The 26273-nt window shown below is 43.3% G+C and overlaps 1 protein-coding gene across 2 annotated transcripts in view; it reads left to right on the top strand.

Moving 5' to 3' along the window:
* LOC148453941 (presenilin-associated rhomboid-like protein, mitochondrial) overlaps positions 1 to 26273 on the top strand; it is a 110014-nt gene that overhangs the window by 42198 nt on the left and 41543 nt on the right. For both annotated transcript variants that reach the window (XM_088461467.1, XM_088461468.1), the window contains exons 4-5: positions 188 to 236; positions 341 to 436. In XM_088461467.1, coding sequence (XP_088317593.1) covers positions 188 to 236; positions 341 to 436 — 145 coding nt within the window. The remainder of the gene's footprint in view (positions 1 to 187; positions 237 to 340; positions 437 to 26273) is intronic.

The following is a 26273-nucleotide window of genomic DNA, read 5'->3' as shown; positions in this document are numbered from 1 at the left end:
CTAGTGCATGGATGATAATTTGTTACTAGAATACATTCAAGAAGAAAGAATCAACTCCTTGTATGTGATAGAATGCCATCTAAAATTGACAGTCAGTCTGTGGTGTTTGCATTGCCCATTCATTAAAAATAGCTGGCATTGTGTTGCAGGATTCCAGTTAACATGGACTGTGCATATGTCTCTGTAGGTGAATGAGTGGTGGAACGGGCTTAGTGATGGCCAGAGGACTGTGTCAGGTAATTGTTAATATTGACCATTTGACTAATTGTTAGTTCTCGTGTGTGTGTGTGTGTGTGTGTGTGTGTGTGTGTGTGTGTTATAATTTCTTTATCTTCCACAGGCATAATTACAGCTAACATACTGGTGTTCTGTCTCTGGAGAGTCCCTGCCATGCAACGTACAATGATCCGATATTTCACGTCAAACCCTGCATCTCGTAAGTATAGTTACATTGTAAATGAATGAAGATTTTATATTTATTTGTAATATATCACAGTGGCAATAAAAATAATTTACTCCTTAGGCATTCTTCTGAATGATGTTAATCTTCTTACATCATAGTATCAACATTGATTTATTCTGAAATTCCTTATGCTATTCAACACAAAATACTATAATTTAAATAAAAAGAAACAAACCTAAAAAAAATTTAAAAAAAATGGGGCGTATGCAATGTATATTAACTGGAAAAGTAAAACCAAAAAATGTATCAATTAATAAATAAGTAAATACTGTGTGAGCAACCTATCCAGATATATAAAAAGTAAGTTTAATATGCATAATCCAAATGATATAACACACACGATTAAACGGTTATGTACATAGTATTCAGAAGAAATACTGTAAAATGGGTATTTTAAAACACCAGAGATAATGACCCATCCATCTTTTGCAAAAGTGTTGTAAATAGTCAGTGGGGGCTCCAAACATAATTACCGGGTGCCTGCTCAGTCCTATAGGGTGCAATGATAGAAATCCAGCAGGGTTGGAATAACCTGCAGCTTGTGCAGTCCCTTGGCTGTAGAGTGCTTCCAAATGGCAGGGTTCCAGCAAGGCTTTGCTTGTAATCCTCCAGGTTTTTGATGGAACAAAGGGCCTGATTCAGAGCTGAGCGCTCTGAGCAGAGCGCTTGCTCTGAATCAGGGCCCTCCTCCATTAAAATGGAGCGTCCTCCTGGACGCTCGTATAGCTGTGGGTCACCACCCACAGCATATACGAGCGTCCTAAAAGATGGTCGCGATGATTTTGACCATCGCGACCATCGGACTTGCAAAGGAGACCCTGCGGTAGGGTCTCCCAGCCGCAAGCCCTGGAGTGATTTTGGCTCTATCAGAGCCAAAATCTCTCCCACTGACATCACTAGTGATGTCAGTGGGGCTGGCTTCAGACGGTAGGCGTTCCCATGGGAACGCCTCCGTCTGGCAGGCACGCCCCCGCCACGCCCACCAAAGGGGGCGTGCTGTCAATCAACATCGACAGCACGCCCCCTTTGGAGCAAGACCCCGAGCGATGGAAAGCCTGTCGCTCGTTGGGTCTCGCGCTTGCGTACGACGGAGCTCCCTCCGTCGTGCGAATGCCCAGTGGGGAACATCGACCCGCTTGCGAGCGTACTGACTCTCGCGAGTGGGTCTGAATGACCCCCAAAGTCTCAAGTAGGTAATAAAAGGTCCAATAAAGGGCAAATCTCTGGCATCAGCCTTGGCTTACTTTGCCAGTTAATATACATTGCATTGCATGCACCACATTTTCTTAAAAATTTTTTTAAGTTTGTTTCTTTTGATATCTTTCCTGGTAGACTACCCAGGGTATACGGCAGCACTTTCACTTTATGCGTGTACATTTTATTATGCTGATATATTGCTAATTGGTTACGGCACTTTTGAGTACTGTGTACACAACACACAAGGACTGGCCCTAGGCAGCGCCTAACATTTGTGGCTTTCACTATTTTTTTCTGGTTTCTAATTTAAATTCAAGAAAAAAATATTTACATTATAATTGACCATAAATTCATATCAGTATACAGATGTGTCTGCTCATTTAGCCTCAATACGCCATGCAGTGCAATATGCCTGGTGTGAGTGAGCAGCTAGGTCCCGTGCTACTCTGCTAGCGTTGGGCGTCTTTGTTTTGCCGAAAATGTGTCTAAGTTGCAATGTGACTTGGACACACCAGGAGACTCTGCGGTCGCTGCATCCTAGCACTTTGTGCGACTGAGTCTCTTAATTAGCATATAAGTGTCACATATCAAATTAATCAACACAGACTCATGATTTGTCCTAGACGCATCACATTGCGACTTGGATGCATTTTGCAGCAAAAAAAGATGCAAAAAAGACGCCCAGTGCTAGCAGTGTCTCACGGGACCAGGTGCTGTAAGAGGGGCTGTTTGGCGCAACTGCAGCAAAGATGAGTGAGTACACATCTGTATGTATCGGAGCATCCACCCCTAGACCAGAGGTTCCAAGTGCCTTTTTTGTTTAATGCTTTGGGTCATTTATCCTGCTGGAATCCAAAATGAGTTTAGAGTGTCTTGAAGCAGGTTCTCTTCCATGATTTGTCCAGATCTACAATAAATGTTGCCGTCTATTTTAACAAGTTTTCCAATCTTTAAAGCTTTAGAGTGCTTTTATTTGGGAGTGTTTTGAGTATTTTCTGAGCTCTAAGAATTCTCTTTTGAATTCCAAAGCTTGCTTATCTGTTTGTTTTTGTGTGTGAGTATATTGATGCATAGCTGAAATCTCAGGGGAATTCAAACATCTAGTGGATTCTTAGGGCAGAATTTAATGTTGGTTTTCCCATGGCTCCTCTAGTTGCGCTATTGAATTCTAAAATGCTTCAGTGATTGCGGTGAGCGAAAAAATTAGTGGGTCCCAGGGACCCCTCAATTTAAAAAATTGGGGTTCTATTCCCATATTATGGTACAATGCTGGGGAAAGATTGCAGTTGGAGTAGAGGGGGTTAAGGGTAAGCAGTACTTTGGGTAGAGCCTTAGATAGAGGCAGGGAGAAGTGGGGGGTAAGGACAGGCAGTGTTGGGGGCAGGGAGGAGGTACGTGCAGACAGCAGTTGGGAAAGTGCTGGGGGGGCAAGGATCGAGCTAGGGGCAAACAGTGCTATGGGTAGGGGGGTAAGAGTCGAAATCATCTGGGGCAGCATTTGAGCAAGGAGGAGGCTAGGGGCAGGCAGTGCTGGAGACAGTGCTGTAGGGGTAGGGAGGAGGTAGATAGCAACTAGGACAGTACTGGGGTGCAAGGATTATGTATGGGGCAGGCAGGGCCGGATTAGTAATGGGGCTGATGGAGCTAGCTCCAGGCCTACAATCAGAATAGGCCCACAGCCCGGTGATGCGTGTCTGCTGCTGTAGAAAGGAATTTTTATTTCCTTCTGCAGCAGCCTCAGGGCCGACCACGCAGCGCATAACACACACCCCCCCCCTCCCGGTCACGGCTGTGGCACGTGATGTGACACCGGAATGCTGGTGGACTCACATACTGCAAGGGCAGCGCACTGGAGGGCTGGGCTTCTCCAGCCCTCAGAGCACTAGTAACAGCCGGCGGAGCCTACGCGTCATGCGACGTCACTGCGTGTGACGTCACATAGGTCCCGCCCACCACCGCACCGTGTCCTCACCCTGAGGGCCGACCACACTCCACCTCTGGCCGTGCACCGACCACTGGCAGGCACCTCAGTCACACAGGCTCACAGCTCCTCCGTGGCTGGTGACACCGACAGCAGCAGCACTATCTGCAGCAGGGTGTGTGCATTTTAGTCCCCAAGGTGAGCTGCTGGTTTCCATTCCTTAATACGGTTAACACCAGGCTGCTGCAGTGTAGTGGTATATGTATTGATATGTATGCATATCGATACATATACATATCTTACATAATATTAAATATTCTTAAAAAAGTGTGTTTAGAAATATATAATGTGTGCACAGTATATATACACATAAACTATGTGTGTGTGTGTATATATATATATATATATATATATATATATATATTTACTGTGTGTGTATATATATATATATATATATATATATATTAGGGGTGAGCGGGTTCGGATTTCTGAAATCCGAACCCCCCCGAGCCCCCCCGATCCGAGTCCGATCCGAGTCAGGCTCGACTTTTCCCGCCTGACTCGGATCTGAAATCGAGGCAAAATGTCATCATCCCGCCTTCCGAGTCTCGCAGGTTTTGGATCCTATATAAGGTACCTGCGTCTGCGCCATTTTCTCACTCGGCTGTGGACAGTGAAGAGGGAGGGTGGGAGTTAGGGCTGTGTAGTGTAGTGTAGTGTAGTGCTGCTGTTGTCCACTACTTCAAAGTCCATAGGGGCTGGCTGTGTTGTGCTGTGCTGCTGTTGTTAATAGGGGCTGTGTCCACTACTTCAAAGTCCATAGGGGCTGGCTGGACTGTGTTGTGCAGTCAGTTCTCCATAGGGGCTGTGTCCACTCCAAAGTCCTGTGCAGTGTCCCAGTCCTAAAGGGGTGCTGTAGTGTTGTCCAGGGGGTGCTTTGTCCATCAGGGGTGCTCCCCCAAGTGCTAAAAAAATTATATATTTTCTGTGTTTGTGAATTGTGTGCGCAGTAGCCGCACGTGCATCAACAAAGTAGTGCCAAGCGTGCGCCTGTGTCATAAGTAAAGGGCCGGCTGGCTTGACCGTTAAAGGGTGCTGTAACCCCCAAAGTACACTCCAGTCCAAACCAAAAAAATATATATTTTCTGTGTTTGTGACTTGTGTGCACTGCGGCTGCACGTGCATCAACAAAGGAGCAGCGCGAAGCGTGCGCCTGTGTCCCATAAGTAAAGAGCCGGCTGGCTCATTTCTTAAAGGGTGGTGTAACCCACAAAGAGCACTAATCTCCAGCAAAAATAAAAAAATATTTTCTGTGTTTGTGGGCGCTTTAGCCGCACGTATATATCAATATAACATAAATGGAGGACCAAACTTTCTCCGATAAAAATAAAATAGGGAAAGATCAAGAACCACTTCCTCCTAGTGCTGTTGCTGCTGCTGGGAGTTGTTCATCATCCCAGAGAGGAAGTAGGAACATCACTACTTTTACTAAACAATTGACCCTCCAACAGTCCCTAGCGATGAGGATGAAGTACGACAGCAGTCATCCTGAAGCAAAACGTATAACTGAGGCCTTGACTGCTATGTTGGTGTTAGACGTGCGTCCGGTATCCGCCATTAGTGCAGTGGGATTTAGACAATTGATGGAGGTAGTGTGTCCCCGGTTCCAAATCCCGTCTAGATTCCACCTGCATCCTCAAAGCAGCAGCGACAAGCGTGCGTCTGTCTGTTAAAGGGTGGTGACACCCTCAAAGTGTGCTACACAAACAATAAAAATATTGTTCTTTTTTTTTCTGTCTTTGTGAAATGTGTGGGCTGTAGCCGCACCTGCATCCTTAAAGCAGCAGCGACAAGAGTGCGTCTGTCTGTTAAAGGGTGGTGGCACCCTCAAAGTGTGCTACACAAACAATAAAAATATTGTTCTTTTTTTTTCTGTCTTTGTGAAATGTGTGGGCTGTAGCCGCACCTGCATCCTTAAAGCAGCAGCGACAAGCGTGCGTCTGTCTGTTAAAGGGTGGTGACACCCTCAAAGTGTGCTACACAAACAATAAAAATATTCTTCTTTTTTCTGTCTTTGTGAATTGTGTGGGCTGTAGCCGCACTTGCATCCTCAAAGCAGCAGCGACAAGCGTGCGTCTGTCTGTTAAAGGGTGGTGTAACCCTCAAAGTACTCCAAAAAATAAAAAACTATTTTTTTTATGTGTTTGTGACTTGTGTGCGATGTAGCCGCACGTGCATCAACATAGTAGCAGCGCCAAGCGTGCGCCTGTGTCATAAGTCAAGGGCTGGTTTGGACATCTGGTCCGGACTGAAGGACGTGCCAACAATTTCTGACAAGTCTACTGTCACTGCATATGATACTGTCCTCAAAGCAGCAGCGACAAGCGTGCATCTGTCTGTTAAAGGGTGGTGACACCCTCAAAGTGTGCTACACAAACAATAAAAATATTGTTCTTTTTTTTCTGTCTTTGTGAATTGTGTGGGCTTTAGCCGCACTTGCATCCTCAAAGCAGCAACGACAAGCGTGCGTCTGTCTGTTAAAGGGTGGTGTAACTCTCAAAGTGCTCCAAAAAATAAAAAACTATTTTTTTAATGTGTTTGTGACTTGTGTGCGATGTAGCCGCACGTGCATCAACATAGTAGCAGCGCCAAGCGTGCGCCTGTGTCATAAGTCAAGGGCTGGTTTGGACATCTGGTCCGGACTGAAGGACGTGCCAACAATTTCTGACAAGTCTACTGTCACTGCATTTGATACTGTCCTCAAAGCAGCAGCGACAAGCGTGCGTCTGTCTGTTAAAGGGTGGTGACACCCTCAAAGTGTGCTACACAAACAATAAAAATATTGTTCTTTTTTTTCTGTCTTTGTGAATTGTGTGGGCTGTAGCCGCACTTTCATCCTCAAAGCAGCAGCGACAAGCGTGCGTCTGTCTGTTAAAGGGTGGTGTAACTCTCAAAGTGCTCCAAAAAATAAAAAACAATTTTTTTAATGTGTTTGTGACTTGTGTGCGATGTAGCCGCACGTGCATCAACATAGTAGCAGCGCCAAGCGTGCGCCTGTGTCATAAGTCAAGGGCTGGTTTGGACATCTGGTCCAGACTGAAGGACGTGCCAACAATTTCTGAAAAGTCTACTGTCACTGCATATGATACTGTCCTCAAAGCAGCAGCGACAAGCGTGCGTCTGTCTGTTAAAGGGTGGTGACACCCTCAAAGTGTGCTACACAAACAATTAAAATATTGTTCTTTTTTTTTCTGTCTTTGTGAATTGTGTGGGCTGTAGCCGCACTTGCATCCTCAAAGCAGCAGCGACAAGCGTGCGTCTGTCTGTTAAAGGGTGGTGTAACTCTCAAAGTGCTCCAAAAAATAAAAAACAATTTTTTTAATGTGTTTGTGACTTGTGTGCGATGTAGCCGCACTTGCATCCTCAAAGCAGCAGCGACAAGCGTGCGTCTGTCTGTTAAAGGATTACATCAGTGACAACATCTAAGTAGGCATGTCAGACAGCCCGTACCTGTACTGGCAGGAAAAAGAAGCAATTTGGAGGTCCCTGTACAAACTGGCTCTATTTTACCTGAGTTGCCCCCCCTCCAGTGTGTACTCCGAAAGAGTGTTTAGTGCAGCCGGGAACCTTGTCAGCGAAAGGCGTAGGAGGTTGCTTCCACAAAATGTGGAGAAGATGATGTTCATAAAATGAATTATCAACTCTTCCAGGGAGACCAGCCTCCAGAACGTACAGAGGGACCTGTGGTTCCAGCGGGGATGAATTAATACTCTGTGAGGATGAGGATGTACACACTGAAGAGGGTGAGGAATCGGTGGATGAGGATGACATCTTGCATCCGTAGAGCCAGTTTGTGCAGGGACAGATTAATTGCCAGCTTGTTTTGTGGGGGCCCAAACGAACCAATCATTTCAGCCACAGTCGTGTGGCAGACCCTGGCGCTGAAATGATTGGTTTGTTAAAGTGTGCATGTCCTGTTTATACAACATAAGGGTGGGTGGGAGGGCCCAAGGACAATTCCATCTTGCACCTCTTTTTTTTCTTTGCATAATGTACTGTTTGGGGCCTAGTTTTTCAAACTGCCATCCTGTCTGCCACTGCAGTTTCACGCCTAGATGGGTCACGTGTTTGTGCCGCCCACTCGTGTCGCTTAGCATAGTCATCCAGCTACCTCGGTGCAACCTTTTGGACATAAAAACAGTATTGTGAGGTGTGAGGTGTTCAGAATAGACTGGAAATGAGTGGAAATTAAGGTTATTGAGGTTAATAATAGCATAGGAGCAGAAAAACCTACAAATTCTGTGATTTTAGCTGTTGTTATGCTTTTTTTCAAAAAAATACAGATCCAAAACACAAAACCCAGAACCCAAAACACGGAAGGGTGGTTTTGGCAAAACCATTCCAGATCCAAAACACGAAGAAAGATCCAGATCCAAAACCAAAACACAAAACACGAAAAGTGGCCGGTGCACACCCCTAATATATATATATATATATATATATATACACACAGTATATATATATAATATATAAACATGTACATTATATATGTATATATACTGTGTGTATATATATACACACATATACTGTGTGTGTGTGTGTATATATATTATATATATATATATATTAGGGATGTGCAGGCTCGGATTTACTCGGATCTCAAAATGGCATTTTAGTGGCTATCGTCTATCATGTGTTTTGGATAGCCAATATAATAAATCCGAACTTGCGGTAAAGTGGCGATAAGAACCGAGTATATATATATATATATATATATTTATATATATATATATACTGTGTGTGTGTGTGTATTTATATATATACACACAGCATATGTATGTATATATATATATATACACACACAGTGTATATATACATATATAATGTACATGTTTATATATTATATATATATATATATATATATATACTGTGTGTGTGTGTGTATATATACATACATATGCTGTGTGTATGTATGTATGTATGTATATATATATATATATACATATATATATATACACACACAGTACATATATATATATATATATAGATATATATATATATATATATATATATATACAATATATATAATCATATACACTGTGTTTGTATGTATATATATATATATATATATTATACTGTGTGTATGTATATGTGTATATATATAATATATAAACTATATGTGTGATTTCCATAAACAGATCGCCACACTATGGCTTCATGATTCCAACGTTTCAAATGTTTAATCACATTTTTCGTCAATGTAATTAAACATTTGAAACGTTGAAATCATGAAGCCATAGTGTGGCAATCTGTTTATAGAAATCCGAGGAGTGCCGCCCGCCTTGCTGCTATCTTCTTGGAGGTCACTGCTTCCATCGGGAGGGCACCCAGGTATCTGTGTTTTCACAAATACATACACATTAGCCAGTGCCCTTGCAACAAAAGGAAAGCATGCAATAGAGTAAGGTGTGACACTCAGCGCAATAGCAGGCGGAGACAATCGGATGTAGTCAACTTTTCAGTGTTAGTAAACGCTATTGTCATATATATATATATATATATATATGTGTGGATGTGTAATAATAAAAAAGTGTATATACATATAATAGTACATATGTATTTATATCTATATATATAAATATGATTATCCATGGCCGCTCTCACATCATACAGGTCTTGCAATGTACTGGGGTGTCACCCATGACGTTCAATTGGAAAGTCCATAATATAGAGAAAATGAGGGGCACTCACCAGCTTTCCTCACAAAAAGGTATCCAATTAGAATCCTCACAAATACCAATATCGTCTCAACGTTTCGTTCCTACATTGACCTTCTTCGGGAGATATAGTAGTACAACAAGTGCATCAGTGAGCAACCAATCCTTTAGAGATCCTATATTCATCTAGACACTAGGAATCTTCAGCACCATTACTTTATGGGCAACTTTTGTGTTTGTTTTTTTCAGTTCATTTTATACATACAGTATGTGTATAGATTCTTTCTTCTTTTTTTATGATTATTTTTTTTTTGTGTTTTTCTACAATGGTATTATCAAGTAGGTTGTTTACATTCATTTACGTTGCCATTTTGGTAAAGATGTATGTCTATAGTAACAACATGGACAGATATCGCTTATCCATGGCGATACTGTATAATTATAAAATGTTTCTTGCATTCGATACTGGGATAGCTATGTTAGTCTTAGCAGGCTCCTATATGTATTATATATCTATGTCACGTATTTAGTATGATTTCCTTGTTTGCTAGAGTGAGCTGTGCATATTATTGCTGCAGTTCTCTCCCCAGCTTGCGTGTCAAGGTGACATGCGGAAGTTACGGCCGCGTACTTTCGGTGCAGCTGCACTTACTCATGCTATGGTTTTTATTGCCTAGCAACCCTACTCTGATTGCGTGTCAAGAAGACATGCGGAAGCTATCTACAGTGTGTGTGTATATATATATATATATTTATATATATATATATAATATATATATATATATATATATATATATATGTACACAAAGTATCAAAGGTGCGGCACTCAGGTAATAACTCACACAGCTACAGCAGCTATACTATATGCTCAACGTTTCAGTTATTTATTGTCTTCAGGATATATCTGGTTATATACAGTAAATAACTGAAATGTTGACTACTATAGCCGCTAAAGCTGTATAAGTTATTTCCTGACCTGAGTACCGCACCTTTGATACTTCTATTGAACACTGTTGTGAAGGCAACGGGCACAACTTTTATCTGCATTGAAGTGCCGGACCATTGAACTGCATATATATATATAAATATATAAAAATATATGTGTGTATATATATATATATATTTGTGTGTGAATATACCATTACATCACTAGCCATCCCACCTCCTCCCCCGCTATGCTGGTCACATCTCCATGTGGCGACGCATAATAGGCCCTTCATCAATTTCAGCTCCAGGCCCATGTGTACCTTAATCTGGCACTGCCGGCGGCTATTGGTTGTGAGGATGCCGCCGTCGGCGACGATTGGCTGCACACAGCACGTCCTGCGGTACCCACTTAGTTTTAAAAATTGGGTCCCCAACAGCCTGTAGCACGTTAATACGTGCTATAGCGCATATTTTGCAAACCCTGTGCTTATCCCAGGGGTTGCGCAGTAATTCGATCTGGTAATACCTATGATTGGTGGGGGAAAGTCGTCCTGTACTTCCAAAAAAGGGGAAACTGGATTGGATAACTGTATAAAAGGCTATTAGTGTTTATTAGCATAGTATTTGGGGTTCTAGCTGTTTTTTGCATTTTTCTACTAAAAGTTAAAATGATAGAAAACAAATGTTTTTCAGCAATTTAAAGGCTGTAGATGAATTTAAGATGCATAACATGCATGTAAGGTTTTTTTTTTTTATCCTTTTAACGACTTTACTGACAATTTTTTTATTTTATTTTACTAAAAACCAGTCAGAAATTGCATTTTGTTCTTTGTTCTTTGTTCTATGTATTAGAATGCAGTTGTGGGATGAAGTACGTAGGCAAAACTAAGAGAACATTGAAATTGCGGATTCAATAGCATGTGCGCAACTTTAAAAATAAGGTTGAAGGACATATGGTTGCTAGACACTTCACTTCACATCACAACTCCGATCCAGAGGATCTTACCTTTAAGGCAATTGAACATGTTGAATTAGGAGAGAGAGGGGGAGACTTAGCAAATAAACTTTCAAGACGCGAGATGTACTGGATCTTTGAATTGGACACCATGACTCCCCGAGTCTTCAACGAGGGCTATGAGATAGCTCCTTTCATCTAATTATCGAGTCTAACACTGTATGGGTGGATGTTTCTGTCCTAATTATCTACGGCCATACCCATGTTTTTTAGCGCCCAATCTCGTCTGATCTTGGAAGCTAAGCATTTGGGGCCTGGACAGTACCCAGAAGGGGGACCGCTGGGGAAGACCAGGTGCGGTAGATGCATTTTGGACATACATGTGTATCCCCCATCAGTGTATTGACAGGACATCTATATCACATTCCAAGAATTTGAAGACTCATGCACTAAGGATAAACAGAAGATGGGCGAATATACCTTTTGGAGAAGATACATTTTTAATACATATTGAAAACATCCATATGAATGACGAAGAATACATATTTATGGATTTTATGAACATATTTTTTAATGTCTCCCTCTAGGAGCCTCTCTCTAGGACATTCCCCTCCCTTTATATTGACTCTGTTGGCTTTTTGGATACTCCCCCCCTTTTTTTGTTCCAATTGATAACTATTTAGTGTTTAAGTATTCCTCAATAGGTGTTACACTATTTATAATAACATTATTAAAACTCTGGTTGATATATTGATCATTGAAAACCATACTAAATGGGTTATAGTTATAAACCATTTTAATACTGATATTTATCATCATTTTAATGAAGTGATCCAATTGTGGAAGGATCATATTATCCCTGCCTTTTATATGAGGCCAGATCCTACATTTTACTTTATAAAAAAAAAAAAATACCTATAATTATTTGATTTCTATTATTAGAATAATATGGCCTGAATCCATGGGTGGACCAAGATGGCAACACCGTTCATATGTGAGGAGAAAGATGGCTGAAGATTATTCTGCCAGTAAGGGCGGAAGCTGCGTGATGACTAATAGCCACAACATTCACAACAAGGGCGGAAGCTACAAGTTGAATAAAGATGGAGAAATGCAGATGACAGGACACCACGAGGAGGAATCGGGTGGACAAAGATGGCCGCGATGCACCTAAGCGAGGACCAAGATGGCCGCTACCGGGATGAATACATGAACGGAAGTGACGCACCTCAAAGGCGGATGTCGTAACCAGCCAATGATGACGTTTCATAGATTGACCCGAGGAGAAGGGCGGAAGTGCCGCTCGGGGAGATCGTAAGACTGGCGGAAGTAACATAACGTGCAGGACTCATTTCGCAACTTATAGAAATAAAAGACTCTATGTATGCATTTTTTATTGAACTAATAGCGTGATATCGCTTTTGATTCCATCCACACTACCATTGATCTATTTATTTGGCTTTTACAACTTTGGTCACTGAATCAATTATTAAACAGAAACCGGAAGTGACCTAATCGATTCCAAATTGAGGCTAGTTTGTCCCTATTAAGGGGGTTTATAAACCAGACACCCCACAGGAGCTTTTCATTCCTTGAAGAAGTCTGATTGGCAGATGAAACGCGTTGGATGCTCCACTTACCTCTCATGAACTTTACTACCATCCTTATCAGATAAGCCGCAGAATCCTTTTTTAAACTATATTTATTGTTATGTCTTTTTTATAATATTTATCTATCTGTGCATACCCCCATATACTGGTCAGTGACAACTTTGTGATTGCTGTGTATAGCACATCCATTTCTGCATAAAACTCATATTTTTTATTGTTTCATTTTATACTTATACTATGTTTCTTGTCTTAAAATAAATTTTGTGTGTTTATTTTACGTATATTATAGTCAGAGTACTATTTTATTCTCACTCGCACTTTCCTAGATGGTACCACTGTTTTATTTGTGTTATTAAGGAAATTGTTTCACATTTGCACTCTGCACTTTATTGGTTAAAAGAACACAGATATTTAATATTGATCTTCTCGAAGTTTATTAAAATATTTATTAATTATTATTTATTTTGAAGTTTATTAATAATATTTATGCACGCACAGCACTTTGTTTAGCACGCAGGCGCTTTTAAACAGATTCAATGTTTTCATAAATCTAATAACAGCAGATCACCACTGCTGTACTTCTTCTGTTTGAGCTGACACCCATACTATAGGGGAGTGCTATACACTATACCTTTTATATTTGAAAAGCTATATATAACTTGAATACGACTGGTTTTAAGGAGTAGGACTTCTTCCTATTTTTCTGAAATAGGGTGTTTATTATCTTTTGGCGCCGTGTTCTCCCATTGCTACATATATATATATATATATATATATTTGTGTGTGAATATACCATTACATCACTAGCCATCCCACCTCCTCCCCCGCTATGCTGGTCACATCCCCATGTGGTGACGCATAATAGGCCCTTCATCAATTTCAGCTCCAGGCCCATGTGTACCTTAATCTGGCACTGGGGGCAGGCACTACAGGGGTAGGGAGGGGGCAAGGGTAGATAGCAGCTGGGCAGGACTGGGGGCAAGGATGGGGTTAGGTTAGGAGTTGGGAAAGTGTAAGGGTAGATAGCTGGAGCAGTACTGGGGAGATGGGGTATGGATAGATATTAGCTTGGGCAAGCAGGTGCTTAGGGACAGGCAGTACTTGGGGGTAGGCTCTAAGACTCTGCAAGCACAGGGGACACACACTACTGCATGGGAGATACACATCTACACATCCCTACTATACAGAGTCACAGCCATAAGCCTAACATTCTCTCTGGGCACAGATGCAAGGCAGGGGAGTATAGTCAGGCATGGGGTGTCACGGTGGTTTGCTACCCATACACAGGCACAGAAACAGACAAATCTCAGGTGCACAACTCCAAATTATTATATTAATAATATATATAAATGCAATAACATTTTGCAATCAATTGAGGTTTTTAGCGTAATCATGGCCAAGGTTATGGGCCTACCCACCATATCCAGGTAACCTGTTTCTGGTAGGTCCCTAACATACTAGGGTTCAAATCCAGAGCTCAGGACCCCCAAAAACAGGCCCAGCCAAGCTGCCCCAGGGCACCGCCATAGTAATCTTTCCCATATACTACCCATACATAGACCAGACCAGACATCATGGGGCAGTGACAGAGAGCAGCGCTTACCTTTGCGGAGAAGGAGGGTGGCTGCACAGCACTGGGTGAGTCGGGACAGTCTCTCTGCGGTGGCTACCGGGGTCAGTGCGCCCTGTAGAGGATGCAGAGAAACGCAGTAGACCAACCTGAGCTGGAGGAAAAAGACCAGCAGGTCGACGTGCTGCCCTGGCGGGCTCAGAGAGGGGGAGGAAGACACTGCAGGCTGTGATTGGCTGAAGAGACAAAGCTAGTGATTGGCTGGAGGCGCTGCTGCTTCTTCTGGGGAGTGGGCGGAGCCTGGCTGTCCCGGTGTCTGGTCGGAGTTGCCTGGAGATTGGGTGAGTTGCAGGGACTAGATGAGGAAACTCAGCCGGCGGCCAGGGCCGGATTAGTAATGGGGCTGATGGAGCTACAGCTCCAGGCCTACAATCAGAATAGGCCCACAGCCCGGTGATGCGTGTCTGCTGCTGTAGAAAGGAATTTTTATTTCCTTCTGCAGCAGCCTCAGGGCCGACCACGCAGCGCATAACACACACCCCCCCCCTCCCGGTCACGGCTGTGGCACGTGATGTGACACCGGAATGCTGGTGGACTCACATACTGCAAGGGCAGCGCACTGGAGGGCTGGGCTTCTCCAGCCCTCAGAGCGCTAGTAACAGCCGGCGGAGCCTACACGTCATGCGACATCACTGCGTGTGACGTCACATAGGTCCCGCCCACCACCGCACCGTGTCCTCACCCTGAGGGCCGACCACACTCCACCTCTGGCCGTGCACCGACCACTGGCAGGCACCTCAGTCACACAGGCTCACAGCTCCTCCGTGGCTGGTGACACCGACAGCAGCAGCACTATCTGCAGCAGGGTGTGTGCATTTTAGTCCCCAAGGTGAGCTGCTGGTTTCCATTCCTTAATACGGTTAACACCAGGCTGCTGCAGTGTAGTGGTATATGTATTGATATGTATGCATATCGATACATATACATATCTTACATAACATTAAATATTCTTAAAAAAGTGTGTTTAGAAATATATAATGTGTGCACAGTATATATACACACACTATGTGTGTGTGTGTATATATATATATATATATATATATATATATACTGTGTGTGTATATATATATATATATATATTAGGGGTGAGCGGGTTCGGATTTCTGAAATCCGAACCCCCCCGAGCCCCCCCGATCCGAGTCCGATCCGAGTCAGGCTCGACTTTTCCCGCCTGACTCGGATCTGAAATCGAGGCAAAATGTCATCATCCCGCCTTCCGAGTCTCGCAGGTTTTGGATCCTATATAAGGTACCTGCGTCTGCACCATTTTCTCACTCGGCTGTGGACAGTGAAGAGGGAGGGTGGGAGTTAGGGCTGTGTAGTGTAGTGTAGTGCTGCTGTTGTCCACTACTTCAAAGTCCATAGGGGCTGGCTGTGTTGTGCTGTGCTGCTGTTGTTAATAGGGGCTGTGTCCACTACTTCAAAGTCCATAGGGGCTGGCTGGACTGTGTTGTGCAGTCAGTTCTCCATAGGGGCTGTGTCCACTCCAAAGTCCTGTGCAGTGTCCCAGTCCTAAAGGGGTGCTGTAGTGTTGTCCAGGGGGTGCTTTGTCCATCAGGGGTGCTCCCCCCAAGTGCTAAAAAAATAATATATTTTCTGTGTTTGTGAATTGTGTGCGCAGTAGCCGCACGTGCATCAACAAAGTAGTGCCAAGCGTGCGCCTGTGTCATAAGTAAAGGGCCGGCTGGCTTGACCGTTAAAGGGTGCTGTAACCCCCAAAGTACACTCCAGTCCAAACCAAAAAAAAATTATTTTCTGTGTTTGTGAATTGTGTGCGCAGTAGCCGCACGTGCATCAACAAAGTAGTGCCAAGCGTGCGCCTGTGTCATAAGTAAAGGGCCGGCTGGCTTGACCGTTAAGGGTGCTGTAACCCCCGAAAGTACACTCCAGTCCAAACCAAAAAAAAATTATTTTCTGTGTTTGTGAATTGTGTGCGCAGTAGCCGCACGTGCATCAACAAAGTAGTGCCAAGAGTGCGCCTGTGTCATAAGTAAAGGGCCGGCTGGCTTGACCGTTAAAGGGTGCTGTAACCCCCGAAAGTACACTCCAGTCCAAACCCAAAAAAAATTATTTTCTGTGTTTGTGAATTGTGTGCGCAGTAGCCGCACGTGCATCAACAAAGTAGTGCCAAGCGTGCGCCTGTGTCATAAGTAAAGGGCCGGCTGGCTTGACCGTTAAAGGGTGCTGTAACCCCCTAAGTACACTCCAGTCCAAACCAAAAAAAAATTATTTTCTGTGTTTGTGAATTGTGTGCGCAGTAGCCGCACGTGCATCAACAAAGTAGTGCCAAGCGTGCGCCTGTGTCATAAGTAAAGGGCCGGCTGGCTTGACCGTTAAAGGGTGCTGTAACCCCCGAAAGTACACTCCAGTCCAAACCAAAAAAAAATTATTTTCTGTGTTTGTGAATTGTGTGCGCAGTAGCCGCACGTGCATCAACAAAGTAGTGCCAAGCGTGCGCCTGTGTCATAAGTAAAGGGCCGGCTGGCTTGACCGTTAAAGGGTGCTGTAACCCCCGAAAGTACACTCCAGTCCAAACCAAAAAAAAATTATTTTCTGTGTTTGTGAATTGTGTGCGCAGTAGCCGCACGTGCATCAACAAAGTAGTGCCAAGCGTGCGCCTGTGTCATAAGTAAAGGGCCGGCTGGCTTGACCGTTAAAGGGTGCTGTAACCCCCGAAAGTACACTCCAGTCCAAACCAAAAAAAAATTATTTTCTGTGTTTGTGAATTGTGTGCGCAGTAGCCGCACGTGCATCAACAAAGTAGTGCCAAGCGTGCGCCTGTGTCATAAGTAAAGGGCCGGCTGGCTTGACCGTTAAGGGTGCTGTAACCCCCGAAAGTACACTCCAGTCCAAACCAAAAAAAAATTATTTTCTGTGTTTGTGAATTGTGTGCGCAGTAGCCGCACGTGCATCAACAAAGTAGTGCCAAGAGTGCGCCTGTGTCATAAGTAAAGGGCCGGCTGGCTTGACCGTTAAAGGGTGCTGTAACCCCCGAAAGTACACTCCAGTCCAAACCCAAAAAAAATTATTTTCTGTGTTTGTGAATTGTGTGCGCAGTAGCCGCACGTGCATCAACAAAGTAGTGCCAAGCGTGCGCCTGTGTCATAAGTAAAGGGCCGGCTGGCTTGACCGTTAAAGGGTGCTGTAACCCCCTAAGTACACTCCAGTCCAAACCAAAAAAAAATTATTTTCTGTGTTTGTGAATTGTGTGCGCAGTAGCCGCACGTGCATCAACAAAGTAGTGCCAAGCGTGCGCCTGTGTCATAAGTAAAGGGCCGGCTGGCTTGACCGTTAAAGGGTGCTGTAACCCCCGAAAGTACACTCCAGTCCAAACCAAAAAAAAATTATTTTCTGTGTTTGTGAATTGTGTGCGCAGTAGCCGCACGTGCATCAACAAAGTAGTGCCAAGCGTGCGCCCGTGTCATAAGTAAAGGGCCGGCTGGCTTGACCGTTAAAGGGTGCTGTAACCCCCGAAAGTACACTCCAGTCCAAACCAAAAAAAAATTATTTTCTGTGTTTGTGAATTGTGTGCGCAGTAGCCGCACGTGCATCAACAAAGTAGTGCCAAGCGTGCGCCTGTGTCATAAGTAAAGGGCCGGCTGGCTTGACCGTTAAGGGTGCTGTAACCCCCGAAAGTACACTCCAGTCCAAACCAAAAAAAAATTATTTTCTGTGTTTGTGAATTGTGTGCGCAGTAGCCGCACGTGCATCAACAAAGTAGTGCCAAGAGTGCGCCTGTGTCATAAGTAAAGGGCCGGCTGGCTTGACCGTTAAAGGGTGCTGTAACCCACAAAGTACACTCCAGTCCAAACCAAAAAAAAAATTATTTTCTGTGTTTAGCCGCACGTATATATCAAATCGATATAACATAAATGGAGGACCAAACTTTCTCCGATAAAAATAAAATAGAGAAAGATCAAGAACCACTTCCTCCTAGTGCTGAAGCTGCTGCCACTAGTCATGACATAGACGATAACATGCCATCAACGTCGTCTGCCAAGGCCGATGCCCAATGTCATAGTAGAGGGCACATACAATCCCAAATGGCAAAGTTCAGGAAAATGACCTTGAAAAAGACATTTAAATCAGCTGAAGAGAAACGTAAACTTGCCAATATGCCATTTACGACACGGAGTGGCAAGGAACGGCTAAGGTCGATCCCTAGTATGTTCATGACTAGTGGTTCAGCTTCACATGACGATGGAAGCCCTCCTCCCACTAAAAAAATCAAAAGAGTTAAGCTGGCAAAAGCACAGCGAAGAACTGTGCTTTCTAAGAAGATATCACAAATCCCCAAGGAGAGTCCAAGTGTGGTGGTGGTTGCGATGCCTGACCTTCCCAGCACTGGACGGGAAGAGGTGGCTCTTTCCACCATTTGCACGCCCCCTGCAAGTGCTGAAAGGAGCACCCACAGTCCACTTGCTGATATGCAAATTGAAGATGTCACTGTTGAAGTACAACAGGATGAGGATACTGGTGTAGCTGGCGCTGAGGAGGAAGTTGGCGAGGAGGATTCTGATGGTGATGTGGTTTGTTTAAATCAGGCTCCGGGGGAGACAGTTGTTGTCCGTGGGATGAAAAAGCCCATCACGGTCATGCCTGGGCAGAAGACCAAACATTCCACCTCTTTGGTCTGGCAATATTTCTATCCAAATCCGGACAACAACTGTCTTGCCATATGTACCATATGTAAAGGTGAAATAAGTAGGGGTAGGGACGTCAACCACCTAGGAACATCCTCCCTTATACGGCACCTGCAGCGCGTTCATAAAAAGTTACTGTCAAGTTCAGAAACTTTGGCTAAGACCGTAAGCAGTCCAGGGACACCTAAATCCCGTTGTCCTGTTGTATCCAAGCGCCTGCAAACCACACCATCAACTCCCTCCTCGTCAATTTCCTCCTTAGTCAGGATCGGAAGTAGTCCTGCAGGCCATGTCACTGGCATGACTGACTCTCCTATCCGGGATTCCTCTGGAGGATCCTGCATTGCTACGCCTACTGCTGCCGCTGCTGCTGTTGCTGCTGCTGGGAGTCGTTCATCATCCCAGAGAGGAAGTAGGAACACCACTACTTTTACTAAACAATTGACCCTCCAACAGTCCTTAGCGAGGAGGATGAAGTACGACAGCAGTCATCCTGAAGCAAAACGTATAACTGAGGCCTTGACTGCTATGTTGGTGTTAGACGTGCGTCCGGTATCCGCCATTAGTGCAGTGGGATTTAGACAATTGATGGAGGTAGTGTGTCCCCGGTTCCAAATCCCGTCTAGATTCCACTTCACTAGGCAGGCGATACCGAGACTGTACAGAAACGTCAGAAAAAGTGTCCTCAGTGTCCTGAAAAATGCCGTTGTACACAATGTCCACTTAACCACGGACATGTGGACAAGTGGAACAGGGCAGACTAAGGACTATATGACTGTGACAGCCCACTGGGTAGATGTATCACCTTACGCAGCAACAGCAGCAGCGTCACCAGTAGCAGCATCTCAGAAACGCCAGCTCGTTACAAGGCAGGCTACGCTGTGTATCACCGGTTTCAGTAAGAGGCACACCGCCGACAACCTCTTAGAGAAACTGAGGGAAATCATCGCCCAGTGGCTTACCCCACTTAGACTCTCCTGGGGATTTGTGATATCTGACAACGCCACCAATATTGTGCGGGCATTACATCTGGGCAAATTCCAGCACGTCCCATGTTTTGCTCACACAATAAACTTGGTGGTGCAGAATTTTCTGAAAAGCGACAGGGGCGTGCAGGAGACGCTTTGGGTGGCCCGAAAAATTTCTGGCCACTTTCGCCATTCAGCGACTGCGTGCCGAAGACTGGAGCGCCAGCAAACACTCTTGAACCTGCCCCGCCATCACCTGAAGCAAGAGGTTGTGACGCGGTGGAACTCAACCCTCTATATGCTTCAGAGGATGGAGGAGCAGCAAAAGGCCATACAAGCCTATACATCCACCTATGACATAGGCAAAGGAGGGGGTATGCACCTGACTCAAGCGCAGTGGAGAATGATTTCCGTGTTGTGCAAGGTTCTCCAGCCCTTCGAACTTGCCACACGTGAAGTCAGTTCAGACACAGCCAGCTTGAGTCAGGTCATTCCCCTCATCAGGCTTTTGCAGAAGCAGCTGGAGAAAGTGAAGGAGGAGCTAAGACGGAGCGATTCCGCTCGGCATGTGGGACTTGTGGATGAAGCCCTTCATTCGCTTTGCCAGGATTCCAGGGTGGTCAATCTGTTGAAATCAGACCACTACATTTTGGCCACCGTGCTTGATCCTAGGTTTAAAGCCTATGTGGTGTCTCTCTTTCCGGCCGACACAAGCCTGCAGAGGTGCAAAGACCTGCTGGTGAACACACTGTCAGCTGAAGCGGAACGTGACACGTCAACGGCTCCTTCTTCATTTTCTCCCGCAACTGGGGCTGCCAGGAAAAAACTTAGGTATCCTAAGCAACCCGCTGGCGGTGATGCAGGGCAGGCAGGACCAAGTTTGGACATCTGGTCTGGACTGAAGGACCTGGCAACAATTTCTGACATGTCTACTGTCACTGCATATGATACTGTCACCATTGACAGAATGGTGGAGGATTACATCGGTGACAGCATCCAAGTAGGCATGTCAGACAGTCCATACCTGTACTGGCAGGAAAAAGAGGCAATTTGGAGGCCCCTGTACAAGCTGGCTCTATTTTACCTGAGTTGCCCCCCCTCCAGTGTGTACTCCGAAAGAGTGTTTAGTGCAGCCGGGAACCTTGTCAGCGAAAGGCGTAGGAGGTTGCTTCCACAGAATGTGGAGAAGATGATGTTCATCAAAATGAATTATCAGCTCTTCCAGGGAGACCAGCCTCCAGAAGGTACAGAGGGACCTGTGGTGGTGGATTCAAGTGGGGACGAGTTAATACTTTGTGAGGATGAGGATGTACACACTGAAGAGGGTGAGGAATCGGTGGATGAGGAGGATGAGGATGACATCTTGCCTCCGTAGAGCCAGTTTGTGCAGGGACACATTAATTTCCAGCTTGTTTTGTGGGGGCCCAAACGAACCAATCATTTCAGCCACAGTTGTGTGGCAGACCCTGGCGCTGAAATGATTGATTTGTTAAAGTGTGCATGTCCTGTTTATACAACATAAGGGTGGGTGGGAGGGCCCAAGGACAATTCCATCTTGCACTTCTTTTTTTTCTTTGCATTATGTACAGTTTGGGGCCTAGTTTTTCTAACTGCCATCCTGTCTGCCACTGCAGTGTCACTCCTAGATGGGTCACGTGTTTGTGCCGCCCACTCGTGTCGCTTAGCATAGTCATCCAGCTACCTCGGTGCAACCTTTTGGACATGAAAACACTATTGTGAGGTGTGAGGTGTTCAGAATAGACTGGAAATGAGTGGAAATTAAGGTTATTGAGGTTAATAATAGCATAGGAGCAGAGAAACCAACAAATTCTGTGATTTTAGCTGTTTTTATGCTTTTTAAAAAAAAAATACAGATCCAAAACACAAAACCCAGAACCCAAAACACGGAAGGGTGGTTTTGGCAAAACCAATCCAGATCCAAAACACGAAGAAAGATCCAGATCCAAAACCAAAACACAAAACACGAAAAGTGGCCGGTGCACACCCCTAATATATATATATATATATAGATATATATATATATACAATATATATAATCATATACACTGTGTTTGTATATATATATATATATATATATATATTATACTGTGTGTATGTATATGTGTATATATATAATATATAAACTATATGTGTGATTTCTATAAACAGATCGCCACACTATGGCTTCATGATTCCAACGTTTCAAATGTTTAATCACATTTTTCGTCAATGTAATTAAACATTTGAAACGTTGAAATCATGAAGCCATAGTGTGGCGATCTGTTTATAGAAATCCGAGGAGTGCCGCCCGCCTTGCTGCTATCTTCTTGGAGGTCACTGCTTCCACTGGGAGGGCACCCAGGTATCTGTGTTTTCACAAATACATACACATTAGCCAGTGCCCTTGCAACAAAAGGAAAACATGCAATAGAGTAAGGTGTGACACTCAGCGCAATAGCAGGCAGAGACAATCGGATGTAGTCAACTTTTCAGTGTTAGTAAACGCTATTGTCATATATATATATATATATATATATATATATATATGTGTGGATGTGTAATAATAAAAAAGTGTATATACATATAATAGTACATATGTATTTATATCTATATATATATAAATATGATTATCCATGGCCGCTCTCACATCATACAGGTCTTGCAATGTACTGGGGTGTCACCCAAGACGTTCAATTGGAAAGTCCATAATATAGAGAAAATGAGGGGCACTCACCAGCTTTCCTCACAAAAAGGTATCCAATTAGAATCCTCACAAATACCAATATCGTCTCAACGTTTCGTTCCTACATTGACCTTCTTCGGGAGATATAGTAGTACAACAAGTGCATCAGTGAGCAACCAATCCTTTAGAGATCCTATATTCATCTAGACACTAGGAATCTTCAACACCATTACTTTATGGGCAACTTTTGTGTTTGTTTTTTTCAGTTCATTTTATACATACAGTATGTGTATATTTTCTTTCTTCTTTTTTTATGATTATTTTTTTTTTTTGTGTTTTTCTACAATGGTATTATCAAGTAGGTTGTTTACATTCATTTACGTTGCCATTTTGGTAAAGATGTATGTCTATAGTAACAACATGGACAGATATCGCTTATCCATGGCGATACTGTATAATTATAAAATGTTTCTTGCATTCGATACTGGGATAGCTATGTTAGTCTTAGCAGGCTCCTATATGTATTATATATCTATGTCACGTATTTAGTATGATTTCCTTGTTTGCTAGAGTGAGCTGTGCATATTATTGCTGCAGTTCTCTCCCCAGCTTGCGTGTCAAGGTGACATGCGGAAGTTACGGCCGCGTACTTTCGGTGCAGCTGCACTTACTCATGCTATGGTTTTTATTGCCTAGCAACCCTACTCTGATTGCGTGTCAAGAAGACATGCGGAAGCTATCTACAGTGTGTGTGTATATATATATATATATTTATATATATATATATAATATATATATATATATATATATATATATATGTACACAAAGTATCAAAGGTGCGGCACTCAGGTAATAACTCACACAGCTACAGCAGCTATACTATATGCTCAACGTTTCAGTTATTTATTGTCTTCAGGATATATCTGGTTATATACAGTAAATAACTGAAATGTTGACTACTATAGCCGCTAAAGCTGTATAAGTTATTTCCTGACCTGAGTACCGCACCTTTGATACTTCTATTGAACACTGTTGTGAAGGCAACGGGCACAACTTTTATCTGCATTGAAGTGCCGGACCATTGAACTGCATATATATATATAAATATATAAAAATATATGTGTGTATATATATATATATATTTGTGTGTGAATATACCATTACATCACTAGCCATCCCACCTCCTCCCCCGCTATGCTGGTCACATCTCCATGTGGCGACGCATAATAGGCCCTTCATCAATTTCAGCTCCAGGCCCATGTGTACCTTAATCTGGCACTGCCGGCGGCTATTGGTTGTGAGGATGCCGCCGTCGGCGACGATTGGCTGCACACAGCACGTCCTGCGGTACCCACTTAGTTTTAAAAATTGGGTCCCCAACAGCCTGTAGCACGTTAATACGTGCTATAGCGCATATTTTGCAAACCCTGTGCTTATCCCAGGGGTTGCGCAGTAATTCGATCTGGTAATACCTATGATTGGTGGGGGAAAGTCGTCCTGTACTTCCAAAAAAGGTGAAACTGGATTGGATAACTGTATAAAAGGCTATTAGTGTTTATTAGCATAGTATTTGGGGTTCTAGCTGTTTTTTGCATTTTTCTACTAAAAGTTAAAATGATAGAAAACAAATGTTTTTCAGCAATTTAAAGGCTGTAGATGAATTTAAGATGCATAACATGCATGTAAGGTTTTTTTTTTTTATCCTTTTAACGACTTTACTGACAATTTTTTTATTTTATTTTACTAAAAACCAGTCAGAAATTGCATTTTGTTCTTTGTTCTTTGTTCTATGTATTAGAATGCAGTTGTGGGATGAAGTACGTAGGCAAAACTAAGAGAACATTGAAATTGCGGATTCAATAGCATGTGCGCAACTTTAAAAATAAGGTTGAAGGACATATGGTTGCTAGACACTTCACTTCACATCACAACTCCGATCCAGAGGATCTTACCTTTAAGGCAATTGAACATGTTGAATTAGGAGAGAGAGGGGGAGACTTAGCAAATAAACTTTCAAGACGCGAGATGTACTGGATCTTTGAATTGGACACCATGACTCCCCGAGGCTTCAACGAGGGCTATGAGATAGCTCCTTTCATCTAATTATCGAGTCTAACACTGTATGGGTGGATGTTTCTGTCCTAATTATCTACGGCCATACCCATGTTTTTTAGCGCCCAATCTCGTCTGATCTTGGAAGCTAAGCATTTGGGGCCTGGACAGTACCCAGAAGGGGGACCACTGGGGAAGACCAGGTGCGGTAGATGCATTTTGGACATACATGTGTATCCCCCATCAGTGTATTGACAGGACATCTATATCACATTCCAAGAATTTGAAGACTCATGCACTAAGGATAAACAGAAGATGGGCGAATATACCTTTTGGAGAAGATACATTTTTAATACATATTGAAAACATCCATATGAATGACGAAGAATACATATTTATGGATTTTATGAACATATTTTTTAATGTCTCCCTCTAGGAGCCTCTCTCTAGGACATTCCCCTCCCTTTATATTGACTCTGTTGGCTTTTTGGATACTCCCCCCCTTTTTTTGTTCCAATTGATAACTATTTAGTGTTTAAGTATTCCTCAATAGGTGTTACACTATTTATAATAACATTATTAAAACTCTGGTTGATATATTGATCATTGAAAACCATACTAAATGGGTTATAGTTATAAACCATTTTAATACTGATATTTATCATCATTTTAATGAAGTGATCCAATTGTGGAAGGATCATATTATCCCTGCCTTTTATATGAGGCCAGATCCTACATTTTACTTTATAAAAAAAAAAAAATACCTATAATTATTTGATTTCTATTATTAGAATAATATGGCCTGAATCCATGGGTGGACCAAGATGGCAACACCGTTCATATGTGAGGAGAAAGATGGCTGAAGATTATTCTGCCAGTAAGGGCGGAAGCTGCGTGATGACTAATAGCCACAACATTCACAACAAGGGCGGAAGCTACAAGTTGAATAAAGATGGAGAAACGCAGATGACAGGACACCACGAGGAGGAATCGGGTGGACAAAGATGGCCGCGATGCACCTAAGCGAGGACCAAGATGGCCGCTACCGGGATGAATACATGAACGGAAGTGACGCACCTCAAAGGCGGATGTCGTAACCAGCCAATGATGACGTTTCATAGATTGACCCGAGGAGAAGGGCGGAAGTGCCGCTCGGGGAGATCGTAAGACTGGCGGAAGTAACATAACGTGCAGGACTCATTTCGCAACTTATAGAAATAAAAGACTCTATGTATGCATTTTTTATTGAACTAATAGCGTGATATCGCTTTTGATTCCATCCACTCTACCATTGATCTATTTATTTGGCTTTTACAACTTTGGTCACTGAATCAATTATTAAACAGAAACCGGAAGTGACCTAATCGATTCCAAATTGAGGCTAGTTTGTCCCTATTAAGGGGGTTTATAAACCAGACACCCCACAGGAGCTTTTCATTCCTTGAAGAAGTCTGATTGGCAGATGAAACGCGTTGGATGCTCCACTTACCTCTCATGAACTTTACTA

The sequence above is a fragment of the Taudactylus pleione genome, unplaced genomic scaffold (genome assembly GCF_031769625.1).
Source record: "Taudactylus pleione unplaced genomic scaffold, aTauple2 ptg001058l, whole genome shotgun sequence".
In the NCBI taxonomy this organism is placed as follows: Eukaryota; Metazoa; Chordata; class Amphibia; order Anura; family Myobatrachidae; genus Taudactylus; species Taudactylus pleione.
This window is presented reverse-complemented; position numbering and strand designations above follow the sequence as displayed.